Here is a 17,687-nt window from a genome sequence, read left to right as displayed (position 1 = left end):
GAATAGAAGCTGCTGGAACACAGGTGTCAGTGTCCACAGTCAAGCGTGTTTTGCACCTCCCTGGACTGAGAGGCTGCCGTACAAGAAGGAAGCCCTTGCTCCAAAAGCGGCACCTTAAGGCTCGACTAAAGTTTGCTGCTGATCACATGGACAAAGATACGACCTTCTGGAGGAAAGTTCTGTGGTCAGACGAAACAAAAATGGAGCTGTTTGGCCACAATGCCCAGCTATATGTTTGGAGGAGAAAAGGTGAGGCCTTTAACCCCAAGTACACCATGCCTCCGTTAAGCACGGTGGTGGTAGTATTATGCTGTGGGGCTGTTTCGCTGCCAATGGAACTGGTGCTTTACAGAGAGTAAATGGGATAATGAAGAAGGAGGATTACCTTCAAATTCTTCAAGATAACCTAACGTCATCAGCCCGAAGATTGGGTCTTGGGCGCAGTTGGGTGTTCCAACAGGACAATGACCCCAAACACACATCAAAAGTGGTAATGGAATGGCTAAATCAGGCTAGAATTAAGGTTTTCGAATGGCCTTCCCAAAGTACCATTGAGAACTTGTGGACAATGCTGAAGAAACAAGTCCATGTCAGAAAGCCATCAAATTTAACTGAACTGCACCAATTCTGTCAAGAGGAGTGGTCAAAGATTCAACCAGAAGCTTGCCAGAAGCTTGTGGATGGCTACCAAAAGCACCTAATTGAAGTGAAAATGGCCAAGGGACATGTTACCAAATATTAGCGCTGCTGTATGTATATTTTTAACCCAGCAGATTTGATCACTTTTTTCTGTTCACCCATAATAAAGTCATAAAAGAACCAAACTTCATGAATGTTTTTTGTGACAAAGAAGTATCTGTTCCGATCACTCAATCAGAGAAAAATCAGAGTTGTAGAAATAACTGGAAACCCAAGAGAGCCATGGCATTATGTTCCTCACAAGTGTATGAAAACTTTTGACCACAACTGTAAGTGTGTATATATATATATAATGTGTGTGTGTGTGTGTGTGTGTGTGTATGTACTGTGTATATATATATATATATATATATATATATATATAATACATCAAACTTGTATAGCGCTTTTTTGGACACTCAAAGACGCTTTACATAACATAAGACATAAACAGAATTAAGAATTAAGAAGTGGGAAAAGCTAGTTTGAACAGGTGGGTTTTTAGGAGTGATTTGAAGTTTTGTAATGAGTCCGAGTTCCTGATGGGTTTTGGGAGTGAGTTCCAGAGTGAGGGAGGAGCAGCGGCAAAGGTTTGGTATATATGTATGTATATATGTGTATATGTGTGTATATATATATATATATATATATATATATATATATATATATATATATATATATTAGGGCTGTCAAACGATTAAAATTTTTAATCGAGTTAATTACAGCTTAAAAATTAATTAATCGTAATTAATCGCAATTCAAACCATCAATAAAAATATGCCATATTTTCCTGTAAATTATATATATACTCTGTAAAATGTTGAAATGGAAAGATAAGACACAAGATGGATATATACATTCAACATACGGTACATAAGGACTGTAGTGGGCATTTCACTCTACTGTCATTTAAATCTGTCTATGCTGTCCTCACTCCGAAGCGTCTACTTTTTCCAAAGCTAGACAGCTAGTGAACGACGCCATAATAATCAGACTTCTTTCTTTTTCATCTGATTTATTAATAAAATGGCCTCAAATCATTGTCCTCTTTAGACCGTCGTAAAACTACAAAAAAAAGTACACAAGCATTGCATTAGCAACAACGTTAGCTTAGCACGCTATACAGGTTCACTAAACATAAACAAAAAGCGTCTCTTACAAAAAATATAACATTTCGCTTACTAACATAATATGTACATTATTTACAACAACCATACTTACGGAAAAATCTTGTCCAAGGATCATATAAGCACAACATTACAACGTAGGCGTCAGCCCGAGATGTCGTGCAGCCATATTGAACTGGCAAGACAACAATAAACCATGTCGCAAAGCGACCACAAGAATTCGCTGTTAGACAGCACAAAAAGCCTTGCTGTAAAACTTACCAAAAGGCAGAATACTGTCTGAGCGGGATATGTGTGTTAATTGCGTCAAATATTTTAACGTGATTAATTTAAAAAATTAATTACCGCGCGTTAACGCGATAATTTTGACAGCCCTAATATATATATGTATATACAGTGGGGCAAATAAGTATTTAGTCAACCACTAATTGTGCAAGTTCTCCCACTTGAAAATATTAGAGAGGCCTGTAATTGTCAACATGGGTAAACATCAACCATGAGAGACAGAATGTGGAAAAAAAACCCAGAAAATCACATTGTTTGATTTTTAAAGAATTTATTTGCAAATCATGGTGGAAAATAAGTATTTGGTCAATACCAAAAGTTCATCTCACTACTTGTTATGTTCCCTTTGTTGGCAATAACGGAGGCCAAACGTTTTCTGTAACTCTTCACAAGCTTTTCACACACTGTTGCTGGTATTTTGGCCCACTCCTCCATGCAGATCTCCTCTAGAGCAGTGATGTTTTGGCGCTGTCGTTGGGCAACATGAACTTTCAACTCCCTCCGCAGATTTTCAATGGGGTTAAGATCTGGAGACTGGCTAGGCCACTCCAGGACCTTGAAATGCTTCTTACAAAGCCACTGCTTTGTTGCCCTGGCTGTGTGTTTGGGATCATTGTCATGCTGAAAGACCCAGCCACGTCTCATCTTCAGTGCCCTTGCTGATGGAAGGAGATTTTCACTCAAAATCTCTTGATACATATCCCCATTCATTCTTTCCTTTACAAAGATCAGTAGTCCTGGTCCCTTTGCAGAAAAACAGCCCCAAAGCATGATGTTTCCACCCCCATGCTTCACAGTGGGTATGGTGTTCTTCGGATGCAATTTAGTATTCTTTCTCCTCCATACACGAGAACCTGTGTTTCTACAAAAAGTTCTATTTTGGTTTCATCTGATCATAACACATTCTCCCAGTCCTCTTCTGGATCATCCAAATGCTCTCTAGCGAACCGCAGACGGGCCTGGACGTGTAATTTCTTCAGCAGGGGGACACGTCTGGCAGTGCAGGATTTGAGTCCCTGGTGGCGCATTTTGTTACTGATAGTAGCCTTTGTTACTGTGGTCGCAGCTCTCTGTAGGTCATTCACTCGGTCCCCCGTGTGTTTTTGGGATTTTTGCTCACCGTTCTTGTTATCATTTTGACGCCACGGAGTGAGATCTTGCATGGAGCCCCAGATCGAGGGAGATTATCAGTGGTCTTATAGGTCTTCCATTTTCTCATAATTGCTCCCAGAGTTGATTTCTTTACACAAAGCGTTTTACCTATTGCAGATTCAGTCTTCCCAGCCTGGTGCAAGTCCACAACTTTGTCTCTGGTGTCCTTCGACAGCTCTTTGGTCTTGGCCATAGTGGAGTTTGGAGTGTGACTGACTGAAGTTGTGGACAAGTGTCTTTTATACCGATAATGAGTTAAAACAGGTGCCATTAATACAGGTAACGAGTGGAGCCTCATTAGAGTTAATGTTAATGTTAGTGTTAATAATTTTACACGTAAGCATAGGCGGAGTTTGACTTTTGGGGCAGGGGGGGCACAACATGTTGATGACCCCGAAACGCAGTGTCAGCAATAAAATTAACTTACAAGAATATTTATAATAATAAGTTGACAATGAGCGTTTTTTGTTTCCCATCATTCTTGAGGGGAATTCTAAATCAGGCTGCTTAGGCAATACTTCACGCCAAGATCGTCATCCATTGAATATGGTACGCCCGGCGGTGTCGTGCCAATGTAGTTACCCCAGTCAAAAATTGTATTCCCTGAGCGGAGCCATATGGAGAGGTAGATTTGTGTCTTTATTATTCAACCCAGAAAAATGTCAATTAAAAAAAAAAAAAAAAGTGTTTGAATGCAAAAATAAATTTAAAATTAAAAAAAAAAAAAAATAAATAAATATATATATATATATATATATATATATATATATATATATATATTTTTATAGAAGTCAAGTTTTTTTTTGATTGAATCAACTTTTTTGATTGAAGTAATGTTGATTTGTTTTTGGGCCACATTTTGCTAGGACATTGTTGTTATTATTCAGTCAAAAAATAAGTTACTTAAAAAAATATATAGATTTTAAAGAAAATCACTTCAATCAAAAAAAGAAAAATTTCAATCATAGAGAAAGTTTTTGAATGCGAAAAATATTTGAGATTGAAAAATTTGCATTTGAAAACTTAATTTTTCATTGAAAAAGTTATTTTTTTGATTGAAGCAATCCTATTTGTGTTTGGGCCATATTATGATTAGGACATTTGTGTTTAAATCACTCAATCCCCCCAAAAAGTTGCTTCAATCAAAAAAAAATATTTTCGGTCAAAGAAAAAAATCATTAAAAAAAATTTTTTTTTCTTTTTTTTTAAATTATATGCAAACCAAATGACCGTCTAAACTGCTCGAAAAATAATTTTGACCCATTATAAAAATATATATTTTTGTTCATTTCATTCATTTTTGTTGCAGTTTTATTGCTTTTCAATTTTTAAATATACAGGAAAGTCAATTACATGCAATGACACTTTTCGGACACCAGGTGGGGGGCTGGCCCCCCCCATAAAATCCGCTTATACACATAAGTCGCTCCAGAGTATAAATTGGTCGCACCCACGGCCAAACTACGGAAATAACCTTATATATACATTTTCATGCGTGCACATATTTTTATTGGGTTGCTAGGATGAGTTCATTGACTCGCGCTAGCTTTGTCACTCCGGAGCCCTGAAGCTAATAAATAACTGCATGGAATTTGCTGAAATCAACTCCACCGACTAATTAAACCCCCGATAACTCGAAGATTAAGCCTAATGTAAAAAAAATTCTGAACGTCCCCTTTAAAGGGTATAAATACCATTGCTAACATTAACTTTATTGTTAACTCACTGCAGAGTCCCAAACCGAAAACCAAAGAGCAACTCGAAGAAGAAGAGGATGAAGTTCAGGCTGGAAACGGAGACAATCACAGTGGGCTGTACATGCATAAGGCACAGTGTTTAACTTTCCTGCACATTACAATGGGCACTGTTTTTTTTGTGTTTGTTTTGTCCACCCTACAGTTTTTCCAATGTCATTTTTAGTCAATCACTGCTAATTAAAATCTAGAGCTATCACTGGCACTGAATGTCTTCATATTACATTATACTAAAAAAACTGACACATATACATCCCTCACAAATGCATGTTTAAGTCAAGCTAATCAATGGACCATGCTAAATAAAAGTAATATGAAGGAAGAAGTGTGTTTCGCGCAGTCATTTGTTTATATTTCAAGAAATCACTGGTACTGTTTCACTCCCCATAATACATTATAGAAATAAAAAAAAAAATGACAACCACAGCCACATAAGATTTCAGTCAAGCTGTTTTTTACTGACCATGCCAAATGGATACACTCAAAAATCAATACATTTTTCCAAATTGCTGTGCAAACATTTTCAGCGTCTCAAGAAAAGCCAGCATTACTCGACAACTCAAGCAAATGACATCAATTTCATCTTTTTTTTTATCTTTCACAAATTGACAGAGTACAGTGACACATGCCAAAGCTCAACACCAGAAAACTTGCTCATCCAACCCAAAGACTTTGCCAACAAATCTTCATACTGTATGTGTTTATTTTGTCCCATCATGTATGCATGTGTGCTTCTGAGTTGTGCTTGAGAAAATAAGAGTGCAATTCGTGCTCTACATCTACAACTAAACTACAGTGAATGACCTAAAAGACCCTGAAAATTGCAAAATACACCAGTTTAAACTCCTGTGACTCAATTTATGCCTGCCTAGACAGTGTTGTAAATCCCAAATGAAGTGTAAATCTAACAAATACTTAATTTTCACATATAATCCCTAGTAAGAATGCTTATAATTTACTCTTATATATCGAAGGGTCTGTAGCTTAACATGTGCTACTATTATTTACCCTGCTACTACTTAAATTAGCCCCAAGCAATCATGTTTTAGTTAGGACAAATAGGCCCTTCTCTGCGTCCACTCAAATGGTATAAAAAAGCTTGAATGCCTAAAATACAGTAAATATCATACATTGACAGAATCATTTGGACATATAATTAAAGCTGAGTCGTGTTGTTACAATTCACAGCCCCGTAGCAAACTCCTGCATCGCAAATTCTTAAGAAAAAAAAATGCAAGCAGTGGACAATGGATGCTTTCATCCTGTCTGTTCCGTATATGAAATGTCTTTTGAAATATCCCAACCACTATTACCCGTTTGTCTTTGAAAAAATGATTTCATTTGTTGCTCATCAAGAATTAGTCAAGCGTTGTACAGCTCGTTCTAACATACATACATTACATCAATATGAAAGACTTATGTCTCTTGTATTTTGAGTCGCTTTATGAGTCTCCCCTTGGATTGCGTTGTACTCCTTATTCAAAAAAAGAACATCAAACACAAACTCTATCTCCTGTTTTATGGGCCTTTTGCTCCTCCCGTCGATTCTTTTCACTCTGCAGTCTTCTATCGGCAGGCCTCCTCTTTCAGCTCCTTGTTCTTCCTCACCTCCTCTGCATGTTTGTCCTGCCAAGCAAACAGGGACAAAGGTGGTATTACATAGTCATTTGCATTCATTAATGTATTAACACCAATGACGGAAAGGCCAATTTCACAGAGAACGTCTTGGATAATCCTTCAAACAGAAATTGAATTGTAAATGTTCAACCTGTTCAATATTTACAATGGCAAATCTATCTTTGTGTGGTCAACATAGATTGGCTGAGCCACAGATTTCCGTGATCATAATGTGAAACTGAACAATGGCTTTTAGGACTTGGCATTAGCAATTTGGAAGTGACCATGTGAAAAACTAAAATTGATGAATGGCATGCAAACGTGTTTCATTAAATAATTTACTTGTAAACCAGGGGTGAAAGTGGGCCGGTAAGAGATTAGCGGCGGAACAGTGCTTTGATCTCGAAAACACAATGCAATGGTCAAAACCCCGTGCAAAAGACAACATGCCTGGCTGCCACAGGCAAATCTAAGAGGAAAACAATTTACCAACATCAGATTTACATACACAAATGTTAATAACAAGCATAATAAAGTGCTTGTGTAGCGTCATCTGTTTCCACCAATATTTATTATTAAAGATGTCCCGATCGATCGGGCTGCCGATCACGTCATTTTCAAAGTATCGGAATCGGCAAAAAAATATCGGACATGCCTTTTTTTTTAATATATATATGTATATATTTTATTTAAATCGTTTTCTAATTGTATTTAACGTTACAGACAAAGTGTCTTACACTCATCCAGAGTAGTTTTGGCTTAAAGTAGGGCTATCAAATTTATTGGGTTAACGGCGGTAATTAATTTTTTTTAATTAATCACGTTAAATAATTAATGGATGCGCTGCACGACCCTCTCACGCATTGTCACGTTCAATCTATAAAGACGCCGTTTTACCTATAGATAGTGCTAAAAGGCAGCATATAATGAGTAGAGAGAATTTTGACTGCCTTTGGAGCCATTTTTTATGTGGCTAAAGCCTGACAATACCTCTTTCAGCAATTAAAAATAACGTGGGAGGCAATGTGGGGAAGAAGGGTAGTAGTTGATCATTTTCTTAACACCCTATGTTCTTTCCCAACGCAGAGAAGATATATAAATTGGTGCCCCTACGCACAGTCATGGTTGCACTTCCCATCATGCATTTGGGCAGAAGTTAAATGGCTGCATTATCATTTACTGAAAGCTCAACAAATACACTAGATGGCAATATTTAGTCACAATATACAAAGTCACATTTATCCTTTTGAGGATTTATTGTCATAATAAGCAAATGCAGTACTTATGTACTGTATGTTGAATGTATATATTCGTCCGAGTTTCTATTCATTTTTTTCTTAATGCATTGCCAAAATGTATATGATCGGGAAAAATTATCGGGAATGATTGGAATTGAATCGGGAGCAAAAAAAAAGTAATTGGATTGGGAAATATCAGGATCGGCAGATACTACAACGAACGGGATCGGGAACAAAAAAAACATGATCGGAACAACTCTGTTTATTATCAATCTATTCCACGGACGGCACAGAGCTCTCCACCAGTGTTATTAATAACACCGTTAGAGTATAACGGCATTACTAATGGCGTTATTTTTTTTCAGTAGTGAGTAACCTAATTAATTTTCTCATCTTTGCAACACTGATGATGTAAAGGTGTGCGTTACTACGTTGGTTGAATGACGCGAGAAAAGAGACTTGGTATCACGGAGATGAGATAGCAGAGCGCGAGTGGGGAGGAGCGAAGGGAGATGTGACGCCGTTGCAAACACGATGCTAGGTGGTTCCAATAATACCTGACTGTAGCCGATAGCCTACAAACTACGCCCACATGATGCTACGGTATATATCACATGAATATAGACCTAGATGCGAAATGACAGACACGGCAGCGTTAGCACATGTATTGAGAGCTAGATGCAAAATGATAGACTCGCCGGCGTTAGTAAACAGCCGCCATCTTAAAGCAGTAGACTTCTTAGGAAGGCTCTGTTGTAGAGAACCTTAGTAATTTTTTATCTAAAATACTCCTAAATCGGCAAAATCTTGACTTGAATCTATCTTTAAATGATGAAACATTTAAGACTTTCACATGTCGAAAGTAGACCAGAACTAATGCAATAAGTTGAGCAATTTCAACAACTTTAACGGTTGACTCACAACAATAAATGACTTCCAAACATAGCAAAGGTTACTATCTAGTTATCATAATATCCGCAATACCCCTGTGTCTCGTTAAATTTAGGGTAAAGAATTGGGCTAGGGCCAATTGTCCCCAAAACCCTTGGAACTTCACAGTGTGACTTGTTTGTTTTTTGTAAACAAAACAAACAAACAAAAAAAAAACATAAATAGTAACACCAGTTACTTTGCCGAGTAACGAATTACTCTTAGGGTTACTAACTCAATTACTTTTTGAGAGGAGTAATTTGTAACTGTAATTAATTAATTTTTAAAAGTAAGATTAACAACACTGCTCTCCACAGCTGCAGCTATTATCGTAGTCTGTCGAGACCAGATACGAGCAGTCGCGTCGATGTGTTCCTGGACTCAGTTGTCCGTTCAATTGGCTGACATACTGACATGTGATCGGCAAAGATAGTTAGCTCTGATAGGTTCAAATGCACGTTTTCCGGAACAGCAAAAACAGAAAAAAAATGAACAAGCATGTTGAATAAATGCAATAAAAAAAGGCAACGCGACAAAAATTGATTAGATCTTTAAGAGAAAGGAAAGAGGAAAAGAATTATTAATTTAATTTGATTTTGTTTGCCTTGATAAGGAGGTTCAGAACATCTTTCATGTCAATGTGCACTTTGGGCTTATTTTTGTTAATTAATGTTAGGCTACTAATTTATTTCCTTATAATTTAAAACAGTCAATGTTTGTATGATCTTCAAAATGTATTCAATTTCACTGTGCATAATGTAAGTCAATTGTATTTATTTTTGTGAATGTTTACTTCTATCTTTATTATTAAAAAAAAAAAAAAAAAAAAAGTAAATGTCTACATTATCTTCAATTTTAATGTGCATCCTTTGTTCAAGCATACAAAAGAAACAGTAGAGCATTATAGTATAATGTATTTAGTTAGCAGGTCAGCTTTCAAATTGCAATCTTTAAGCTTTAAAACGTAAAAATTAGAAGTACCCAGTACCAGCGCTGGATTTAAGCTAGTAATAAAATAACACTCCATGTCTCAACTATTTTGTTAGCTGAACTGTTGTTGTGAACCCATACTACCTAATAATGTACAGGCAATATTTTTGCACAAGATGCACATTCCCTCTTATTACTTTCAGGTTTTGTTTTCTATCCTTATCTTTTCATCCCCAATTTGCATGAGTGATACAGTCACTCGATTTTGTTATATTGCTGTTCAAATAGCCTGTTCATTAGGGGACATGGTATCACAGGGCTATTCAACTAAAAGTTAAGGAGGTCCAGTTCAAGAAAATTTGTTGAAGCAAAGGTCTGGAAGATCATAAAGTGTTACCATTTATTGTCATACGCTTTAAATTAAGGTACATCTACATCTACATTCTTCATGTAATCAATTCTTTAAGTCAAGTCAAATTAATTCGGGCCAATTAAAACTCTTTAGACTGCCTGGAAAGAGCGCTCAAGATCTCATTCGCTTTGTCCTTCTTCTTTGAGGATACTAACGTGAGTGGCTATTCTTCCAGTATTCTTGGACAGACCAAATTAAAATTTAGTAGGTTTATTCTCAGGATGTATACACTTATGTCCTTGGAGCACATTTAAAAAAAATAAAGGTCCTATACTGATTAATTAAATGCAGACTTATTGTTACCTGTAAGTTCCAAGTTTGCCAGTAGAGGGCATACACGCTTCCAGTGTGCTTATCATATCTGTGGGCTGATACTACATTTAGGGAACTGCACAGTCGTAGTTCATTTTAAATAGTTGTAATGAAATACATGTACATTATGACTAAAATGCAGAATATTTTCAAAGCCTTTTTTATTTGTATGGGCTGTGCTTTTGTCATCTTATCAATAATAGGAAAATATAACTTAACATTTGGAAACGACTGGTGCGGATACACCGCCACTATCCCGGACTCAGTTTTAAATATGTTTAAAAACAGTATGTGTTATGATTGTAGGTAAATTCTTTTCATTGTGCAGTTACAGCTATATTAAGTTAAGGTTCTGATGTTCTTTGGCCTACAAACTGTTTTAGTACATTTGGACAAACAGTAGTTCAAATCATGCTGTTAACTGTACCTTCTCTTGCAGTCTCTCCAGCATGGCAGCCAACAAGGCCTCCCTGTTCTCCTTGTTCGCCTCCATTTTCTGCTCTAGCTTTTCTTTGGCGTTCTTGATGAAGTTGTTGTTCTCCTCAAAGGCTTTCTGGATCACCTCTCGCTCATGCTCTCTCTTCTCTGCCAGGTGCTTTAGCAGCTCCGCTTCCTGACACTGCAAGCACAGGAACAACTATTGAGTGGCAATCACTCGATCAGTATTGACCAATATCCAGGCATCCATTTTTTAAAGCATGCTTCATCTCATTAGATTCCATTTTTGCTGTTTTTCCAAGCTATCTTGATGAAACATCCTACCCCGCACATTGGACAGTATAAAAAATGAGCCAAAAGTAAGGCAATGCACCACATGCAAACAGAGCAAAAGACAGTGAACTTCTCCACCCCTCAAAGGTTGAGGTACGTCCTCAGTAGTGTACCCTAACCGGGTTTCTCGACTATTACCTCTTTAAGAGAGGAACACACATTAAAAAAATTCTTCATTATCTTAAGTTCAAGTTGGACGAGTGATTAGCACGTCCGCCTGACAGGTCTGAGATCAAGGGTTCAATCCTGGACTATGGCCTTCTTGTAAGGAGTTTGCATGTACTCCCCGTCCCTGCGTGGGTTTTCTCCGGGTACTCTGGTTTCTTCCTACCTCCCAAAAAGATGCATGGTAGCCTAACTGAACACTCTAAATTGTCCCTTGGTATGAGTGTGTGCATGAAAGGTCGTTAGCCTCCTTGTGCCCGGCGATTGGCTGGCAACTAATTCAGGGTGTACCCCGACTACTGCTTATAGTTAGCTGGGACCCCAGTGAACCCTGTGAGAATAAGCAGCTCATAAAATGAATGAACAAATATCTTAAGTACCAAATACTTGTGCAATAATGATTAATTGAATCATCTGTTAGAAAAGTAGAAACAAACTAGCTGAAGTTAGTAGGATTATTATTATTATTTTCAATACAATTGGTGACTGGTACACGGTCTTGTAAGTAATGTAGCGCCGAGCCGGTACGGCACTAAAATGGTGGCATCAGTATCGGCGAGTACCAACAAATAGGGCGCCAATACCATTTACTGGTATCACTTAAACGCAGCCTTCTTTCTCCTGACACTCATTACACTCTGTGTTATGTGATGACACGTGAATACTTTGCATGCCTTGTTATTGGCCTGCTCCAGACCAATGAGAGCGGGCTCTTAACCAATGCTGGGACAGCTTTTTCAGATGAAGGAAAAACAAACCACGAAAAGAAATGTCAGCGGTTTGCTGCAAAATTTTGTTGGTAGTCTTCAGACTTCATAATGCCATGCACACGGTCAAGCAGTCCAGTGCCAGAGGCAGCAAAGCAACCCCAAAACATCAGGGAACCTCTGCCATGTTTGACTGTTTGGATCGTGTTCTTTTCTTTAATGCCTTGTTTTTTTCCCTATAAATTTGATGTTGATGCCTTTTTCCAAAAAGCTCAACTTTTGTCTCATCTGACATGAGAACATTCTTCCAAAACGTTTTTGGCTTTCTCAGGTAAGTTTTGGCAAACTCCAGCCTGGCTTTTTTATGTCTCTGGGTCAGAAGTGGGGTCTTCCTGGTTATCCTACCACAGAGTCCCTTTTCATTCAGACGCCGAAGGATAGTACGGGTTGACACTGTTGTACCCTTGGACTCCAGGACAGCTTGAACTTGTTGGATGTTAGTCGAGGTTCTTTATCCACCATCTGCACAATCTTTCGTTGAAATCCCTCCTCAATTTTTCTTATCCGTCCATATCTAGGGAGGTTAGCCACAGTGCCATGGGCTTTATAGTTATGGATGACACTGCGCACGGTAGACACAGGAACATTCAGGTCTTTGGAGATGGACTTGTACCCTTGAGATTGCCCATGCTTCCTCATAATTTTCCTTCCCAAGTCCTCAGACAGTTCTTTGGTCTTCTTTCTTTTCTCCATGCTCAATGTGGTACGCACAAGGACACAGGACAGATGTTGAGTCAACTTTAATCCATTTTAACTGGCTGCACGTGTGATTTAGTTATTGCCACCACCTGTTATGTGCCACAGGTAGGTAACAGGTGCTATTAATTACACAAATTAGAGAAGAATCACATAATTTATCAAAGGGTGCCAATACTTTTGTCCGGCCCATTTTTGGAGTTTTGTGTAAAAGGATAATGATTCAATTTTTTATTCCTTTCTCGTTTGTGTTTTTTCATTGCAAGCGAAATCAATGAAGATATTACTACCAAAGCATTTGTAATTGCAATCATTTTCTGAGAGAAATTGAGCATCATCTGACAGAATTGCTGGGGCTGTCAATATTTTTGGCCAGCACTGTATTTAAATTTTTTTTTTTTTTTTTCAAACGGAGTGATATCGGAATGGTATCGGTATCGGCCGATACTGCACAGCCAGGTATTGGTATCGGTAACGGGGCCAAACAATGGTATCGGTGCAACACTTCTTGTAAGCAGCTGTGCTGTGAGCAAAACATAATATTAAGCAGAAATGGATGTCCTGGTGCATAACACTTTACAAAAATGTATGGGCTGTAATTTATGTTATGCCTCACCTTCCCCTCGCCTCTTCTCCAGGTTCAATTCCCTCATTGAAATGAGCCACCATGTGCATCTGTGTGCGTGTCCTTGTGTGATAACCCTTTTATGTCTGTCTTTTCATCGTTGCTTTCTCCCCCTTCCTCCCTTTATTTCCATCCACCCTCCCTATTTCCTCTTATCTGTTTCTAACAGTTTCCCTTCATAAATCAACCAACACACAAAGGCTGGTTTAATGCCAAGGTTAGAATTTAGTGTTCGGGTTTGTCCACCTGGCCTTGATGAAGTTGTCGTCACAGACATGTTCAGAGTTATCAAGCTGTAGTTTTCTTTTGTAATGATGATATTATAACTGACAGTAAGTACATACAGTATAGTAAACATAATTACATTTTGCTTACTAAGTACTGAAGAAAACAAAAAAAAACATTTAAAGTAGGGCTGTCAAAATTATCACGTTAACGGGCGGTAATTAATTTTTTAAATTAATCACGTTAAAATATTTGACGCAATTAACGCACAAATGCCCCTCTCAAACAGATTAAAATGACAGGACAGTAAAATGTGTACTTGTTGTGTTTTACGGAGCTTTGTTGCCCTCTGCTGGCGCTTGGGTGCGAATGATTTTATAGGCTTCAGCACCCATGAGCATTGTGTAAGTCACAGGTGTCAAACCGATTCCAGAAAGGGCCAAGTGGGTGCAGGTTTGCTTTCCAACCAATGAAGAGGACACCTTTTCACCAATTAGATCTTTTACATGTGTAATCAGTTAAACTTTATAAGGTGCGGCTTGTTTCAGCAGGAAGTTCATTGGTTAAACTCTCTGTGTTGTATCGGTTGGAACAAAATCCAGCACCCACCTGGCCCTTTCTGGAATCGGTTTGACACCTGTGGTGTAAGTAATTATTGACATCAACAATGGCGGGCTACTACTTTATTTTTTGATTGAAAATTTTACAAGTTTTATTAAAACGAAAACATTAAGAGGGGTTTTAATATAAAATTTCTATAACTTGTACTAACATTTACCTTTTAAGAACTACAAGTCTTTCTATCCATGGATCGCTTTAACAGAATGTTAATAATGGTAATGCCATCTTGTTGATTTATTGTTATAATAAACAAATACAGTACTTATATACGGTATGTTGAATGTGTATATCTATCTTGTGTCTTATCTTTCCATTCCAACATTAATTTACTGAAAAATATGGCATATTTTATAGATGGTTTGAATTGTGATTAATTGCGATTAATTAATTTTTAAGCTGTAATTAACTCGATTAAAAATTTTAATCGTTTGACACCCTTAATTAAGAGATGTACTGTACCTGTTTAGGAATTAAATGAACATCAAAAGGTTGTGGTTGAAAAAATCTTCGCCTTTCCATGGTTTTTGGGAAAATTCTACTAATTCAGCTTAATTATGCATCTTTTTTCCTTATAAATAAATTCCATACCCATATAAGACATGTATGTTCTTGCTGTATAAGTAAACATAGTGTTAAAAAATGAACTCTTGTCTGTGTATAATGTGGTTAGAATTTAAAAACCTTATATTGTAATGTCAAATCATCTGCCTACCCACCTTTCGTCTTTCCTCGGCGGCCTCTAGCTTCTTCTGGATCTCCTCCAGGGAGGGGTCTCTGCGCTGAGGCATGGATGTATTGAGATCTGGTAAACCGTCAAACGACGGCGGCTTCAGGATGACCTCGAAGGCCTGACCCGATGCTCTCTTGTTCAACTCTTTCACCTCCACATCTTTTATGGCACTCCATCCCAGATCCACTGCGTCTGAGGTCAATACCATCAATTATTGACTTGCTTTAATCCATATTTAATGCCAGGTTGATAACAAAGTGAACTATTTTACCTTCTGCCTTGTATGTAGCCTTCTCTACATTCTGTGGCCTCAGGCAGGCGCAAAACAAAGACACCAGAGGGAGCTCTTTCACCTTCTCTTTGTAGGCTGGGTTCATAGTAATGAGTGCAATTCATTATAATACCAACAAGATGGATGGTTTTATTTATGAAATTATTCTCTTCAATTTACCTGCGAGAGTCATCTTCTCAATGCTTGATTTCCAACGATGTCTAGGATTTTTCTTTAGTCTGCAGAGAAACACAGTTGTGACAAATCAGTCCCACAGGTGATGTTATGAACCTGCAAAAACACATAAATAATAATCTAGAACATTTTCAAGTGAACAGTCCCTTTCAATGCTTAATCAGAGACAATAAGAACAACTGAAAGATAAAAGACAAGAGTAGCGGAACAAAAAGATAAATTAGTTCTCCAGTCAGGGAGCTTCTGACGGTTTAATTAAAGACAAGGAGAAGCCAACCGAGGAAGTGACAATGAATAATAAATTACATCCACGCACACACACATGGTCCTAATTATTGGCAAGAAAGTAGAGAAGTATTTTTAAGGGCAGAATTTGACTAATCATTATCTGGACATTTCTCTCGAAAAATGGTAGGAATTTAGTTATTTGTGCACCAGCAGTGCCACACTGCTATCAAAAAGAAATTATGTTACACAAGAAAATAAGCAACTCAAATTCTGCAAACACATGAAGTGGCAATCAAAGTTTGAAGCAGCACTTGGTGACTTTTCAGTTTTGGTCAATTTTAGCGACCCCAGTGGACAGAAGCGGTAGTGTTTTGCCTTAAGGAAGACTGAGTGTCGTAAATAGACATGTGCCGATTACTGGTTTAAAGCTATACCATGGTATGAAAATGTCAAGGTTTCAAAACCGCAAAAATTTTCCATCATACCGTCCCTAAGGTATTAGCTATTTTTTATGTCCCAAAAATGCATGGAGAAATATTTTGCTTGCAGCTGTATGGCTCAACCCTCCCCCACCGATTGTTGCTTAGTGTCAGTGAGTCAGCTGTGCTACACAATGGGTGGAGGAGATTAAACTCCTGGACTTTGTCCACCATCAAAAAAACCCCCCGAAATCGCTGTTATGAGAATACTTCAGCGACAGAAAAGTTACAGACAGCTGCGGCTGCCGAGGTGGCAATACTTCTAGTATGATTTCGCATTTATACAAAATTAAAGGTTCGTTAAACACTGTAATGAACATTTCCCACCAGCTACGAGAGTTAACTCCAGTGTGTTAAGTGTGTCTAGCGGTGGTAAAACACGTGGTGTTTTTTTTCTCTCTGGCAATTGTCTGTATTGAGAAAGAGAGTGTGTGTATAATGTAAACATGATACGATTCATACGCAAATTTTTTTAATGGACAATAAGTCAATTATTTTTGTTTTGAATAATAAAAATCCTGTTCAATGGAAAAAAGTTTTTTTTTTTTCTTTAAACCTAGGTAACTCAAAGTAACACATTTAAGAGCTGTAATTGCAATACCGTGAAACCGTGATATTGTGGCTTAAGGTTATATCGTCAGAATATAATACCAGCACATGCCTAGTCGTAAAATCATCAGTCAATCAAAAATCAATTTCCCGGGCGCCCGCAGACGGACTAAACAACATTTCTGTTTCCAGCAGCTGTGTGAAGGATGAATAGTAATATGGTAATAAATCCAGTTGTGGCTAAACAATAGCATATGATGGTTAGCAACCGTATGGCTTAGTGTGGCTAACCCCCACCCCACTGGTTGAGTGTGTGTGTGTGTGTTTTTGTTGTTGTTTTTACTAATCTAGCAATTAAATTTTTGTCGACGCTTATTAATTCTCAAAAACATTTTTGAACACTTAAATTATTTATTAAAGTGCAGATAAACACATAAATAATAATAAATCACAAATAAACAATGAGGTCAAAAGCTGTCGCAATAACTAATGCAAAAGAATGGAATGCAAACAGGTTCAGAACACTGTGACTTCACCTTGCCAACATGATCCAAAACAATTCTTTAAAAAATTACTATTAGTAGGCAACTACTAACTAACTAACTAACTAACTAACTAACTAACTAACTAACTAACTAACTAACTAACTAACTAACTAACTAACTAACTAACTAACTAAAATATTCAGCATTAATATTATAGTATACTACTATACTTATACATAATACACTGCAATATAAAGTAAGTAAAATTAGTGCTAGTGCTAGCCAGTGTTTCCTTTTTTTTTTTTTTTTTTTTTTTTTTTGTTGTTGTTGTAAATCCCACTTGGTGGATACGTCAAATATAGGGCAAGTGACTATTTTTTGGTAATAATAAACAAAAACATATTACTTAGTTGTTGTGTTGTTTCTGCAAGGACAGCGCTTACTT

General features: G+C 37.4%; 1 protein-coding gene across 1 annotated transcript in view; it reads right to left on the bottom strand.

Moving 5' to 3' along the window:
• Nucleotides 1–5,444: 5,444 nt before the first annotated feature.
• The window catches only part of stmn4 (stathmin-like 4), a 69,563-nt gene continuing 57,320 nt past the window's right edge, over nt 5,445–17,687 (bottom strand). The window contains exons 5-9 of the mRNA XM_057823415.1: nt 15,487–15,545; nt 15,307–15,402; nt 15,022–15,227; nt 10,863–11,054; nt 5,445–6,622 (exon numbers count right to left, since the gene is read on the bottom strand). Coding sequence (XP_057679398.1) covers nt 6,563–6,622; nt 10,863–11,054; nt 15,022–15,227; nt 15,307–15,402; nt 15,487–15,499 — 567 coding nt within the window. The 5' untranslated portion in view covers nt 15,500–15,545 and the 3' untranslated portion in view covers nt 5,445–6,562. The remainder of the gene's footprint in view (nt 6,623–10,862; nt 11,055–15,021; nt 15,228–15,306; nt 15,403–15,486; nt 15,546–17,687) is intronic.

The sequence above is a fragment of the Corythoichthys intestinalis genome, chromosome 19 (genome assembly GCF_030265065.1).
Source record: "Corythoichthys intestinalis isolate RoL2023-P3 chromosome 19, ASM3026506v1, whole genome shotgun sequence".
NCBI classification, from domain to species: domain Eukaryota; kingdom Metazoa; phylum Chordata; class Actinopteri; order Syngnathiformes; family Syngnathidae; genus Corythoichthys; species Corythoichthys intestinalis.
Note: the sequence above shows the minus strand (reverse complement) of the source record. Positions and strands in the feature narration are given on the sequence as shown.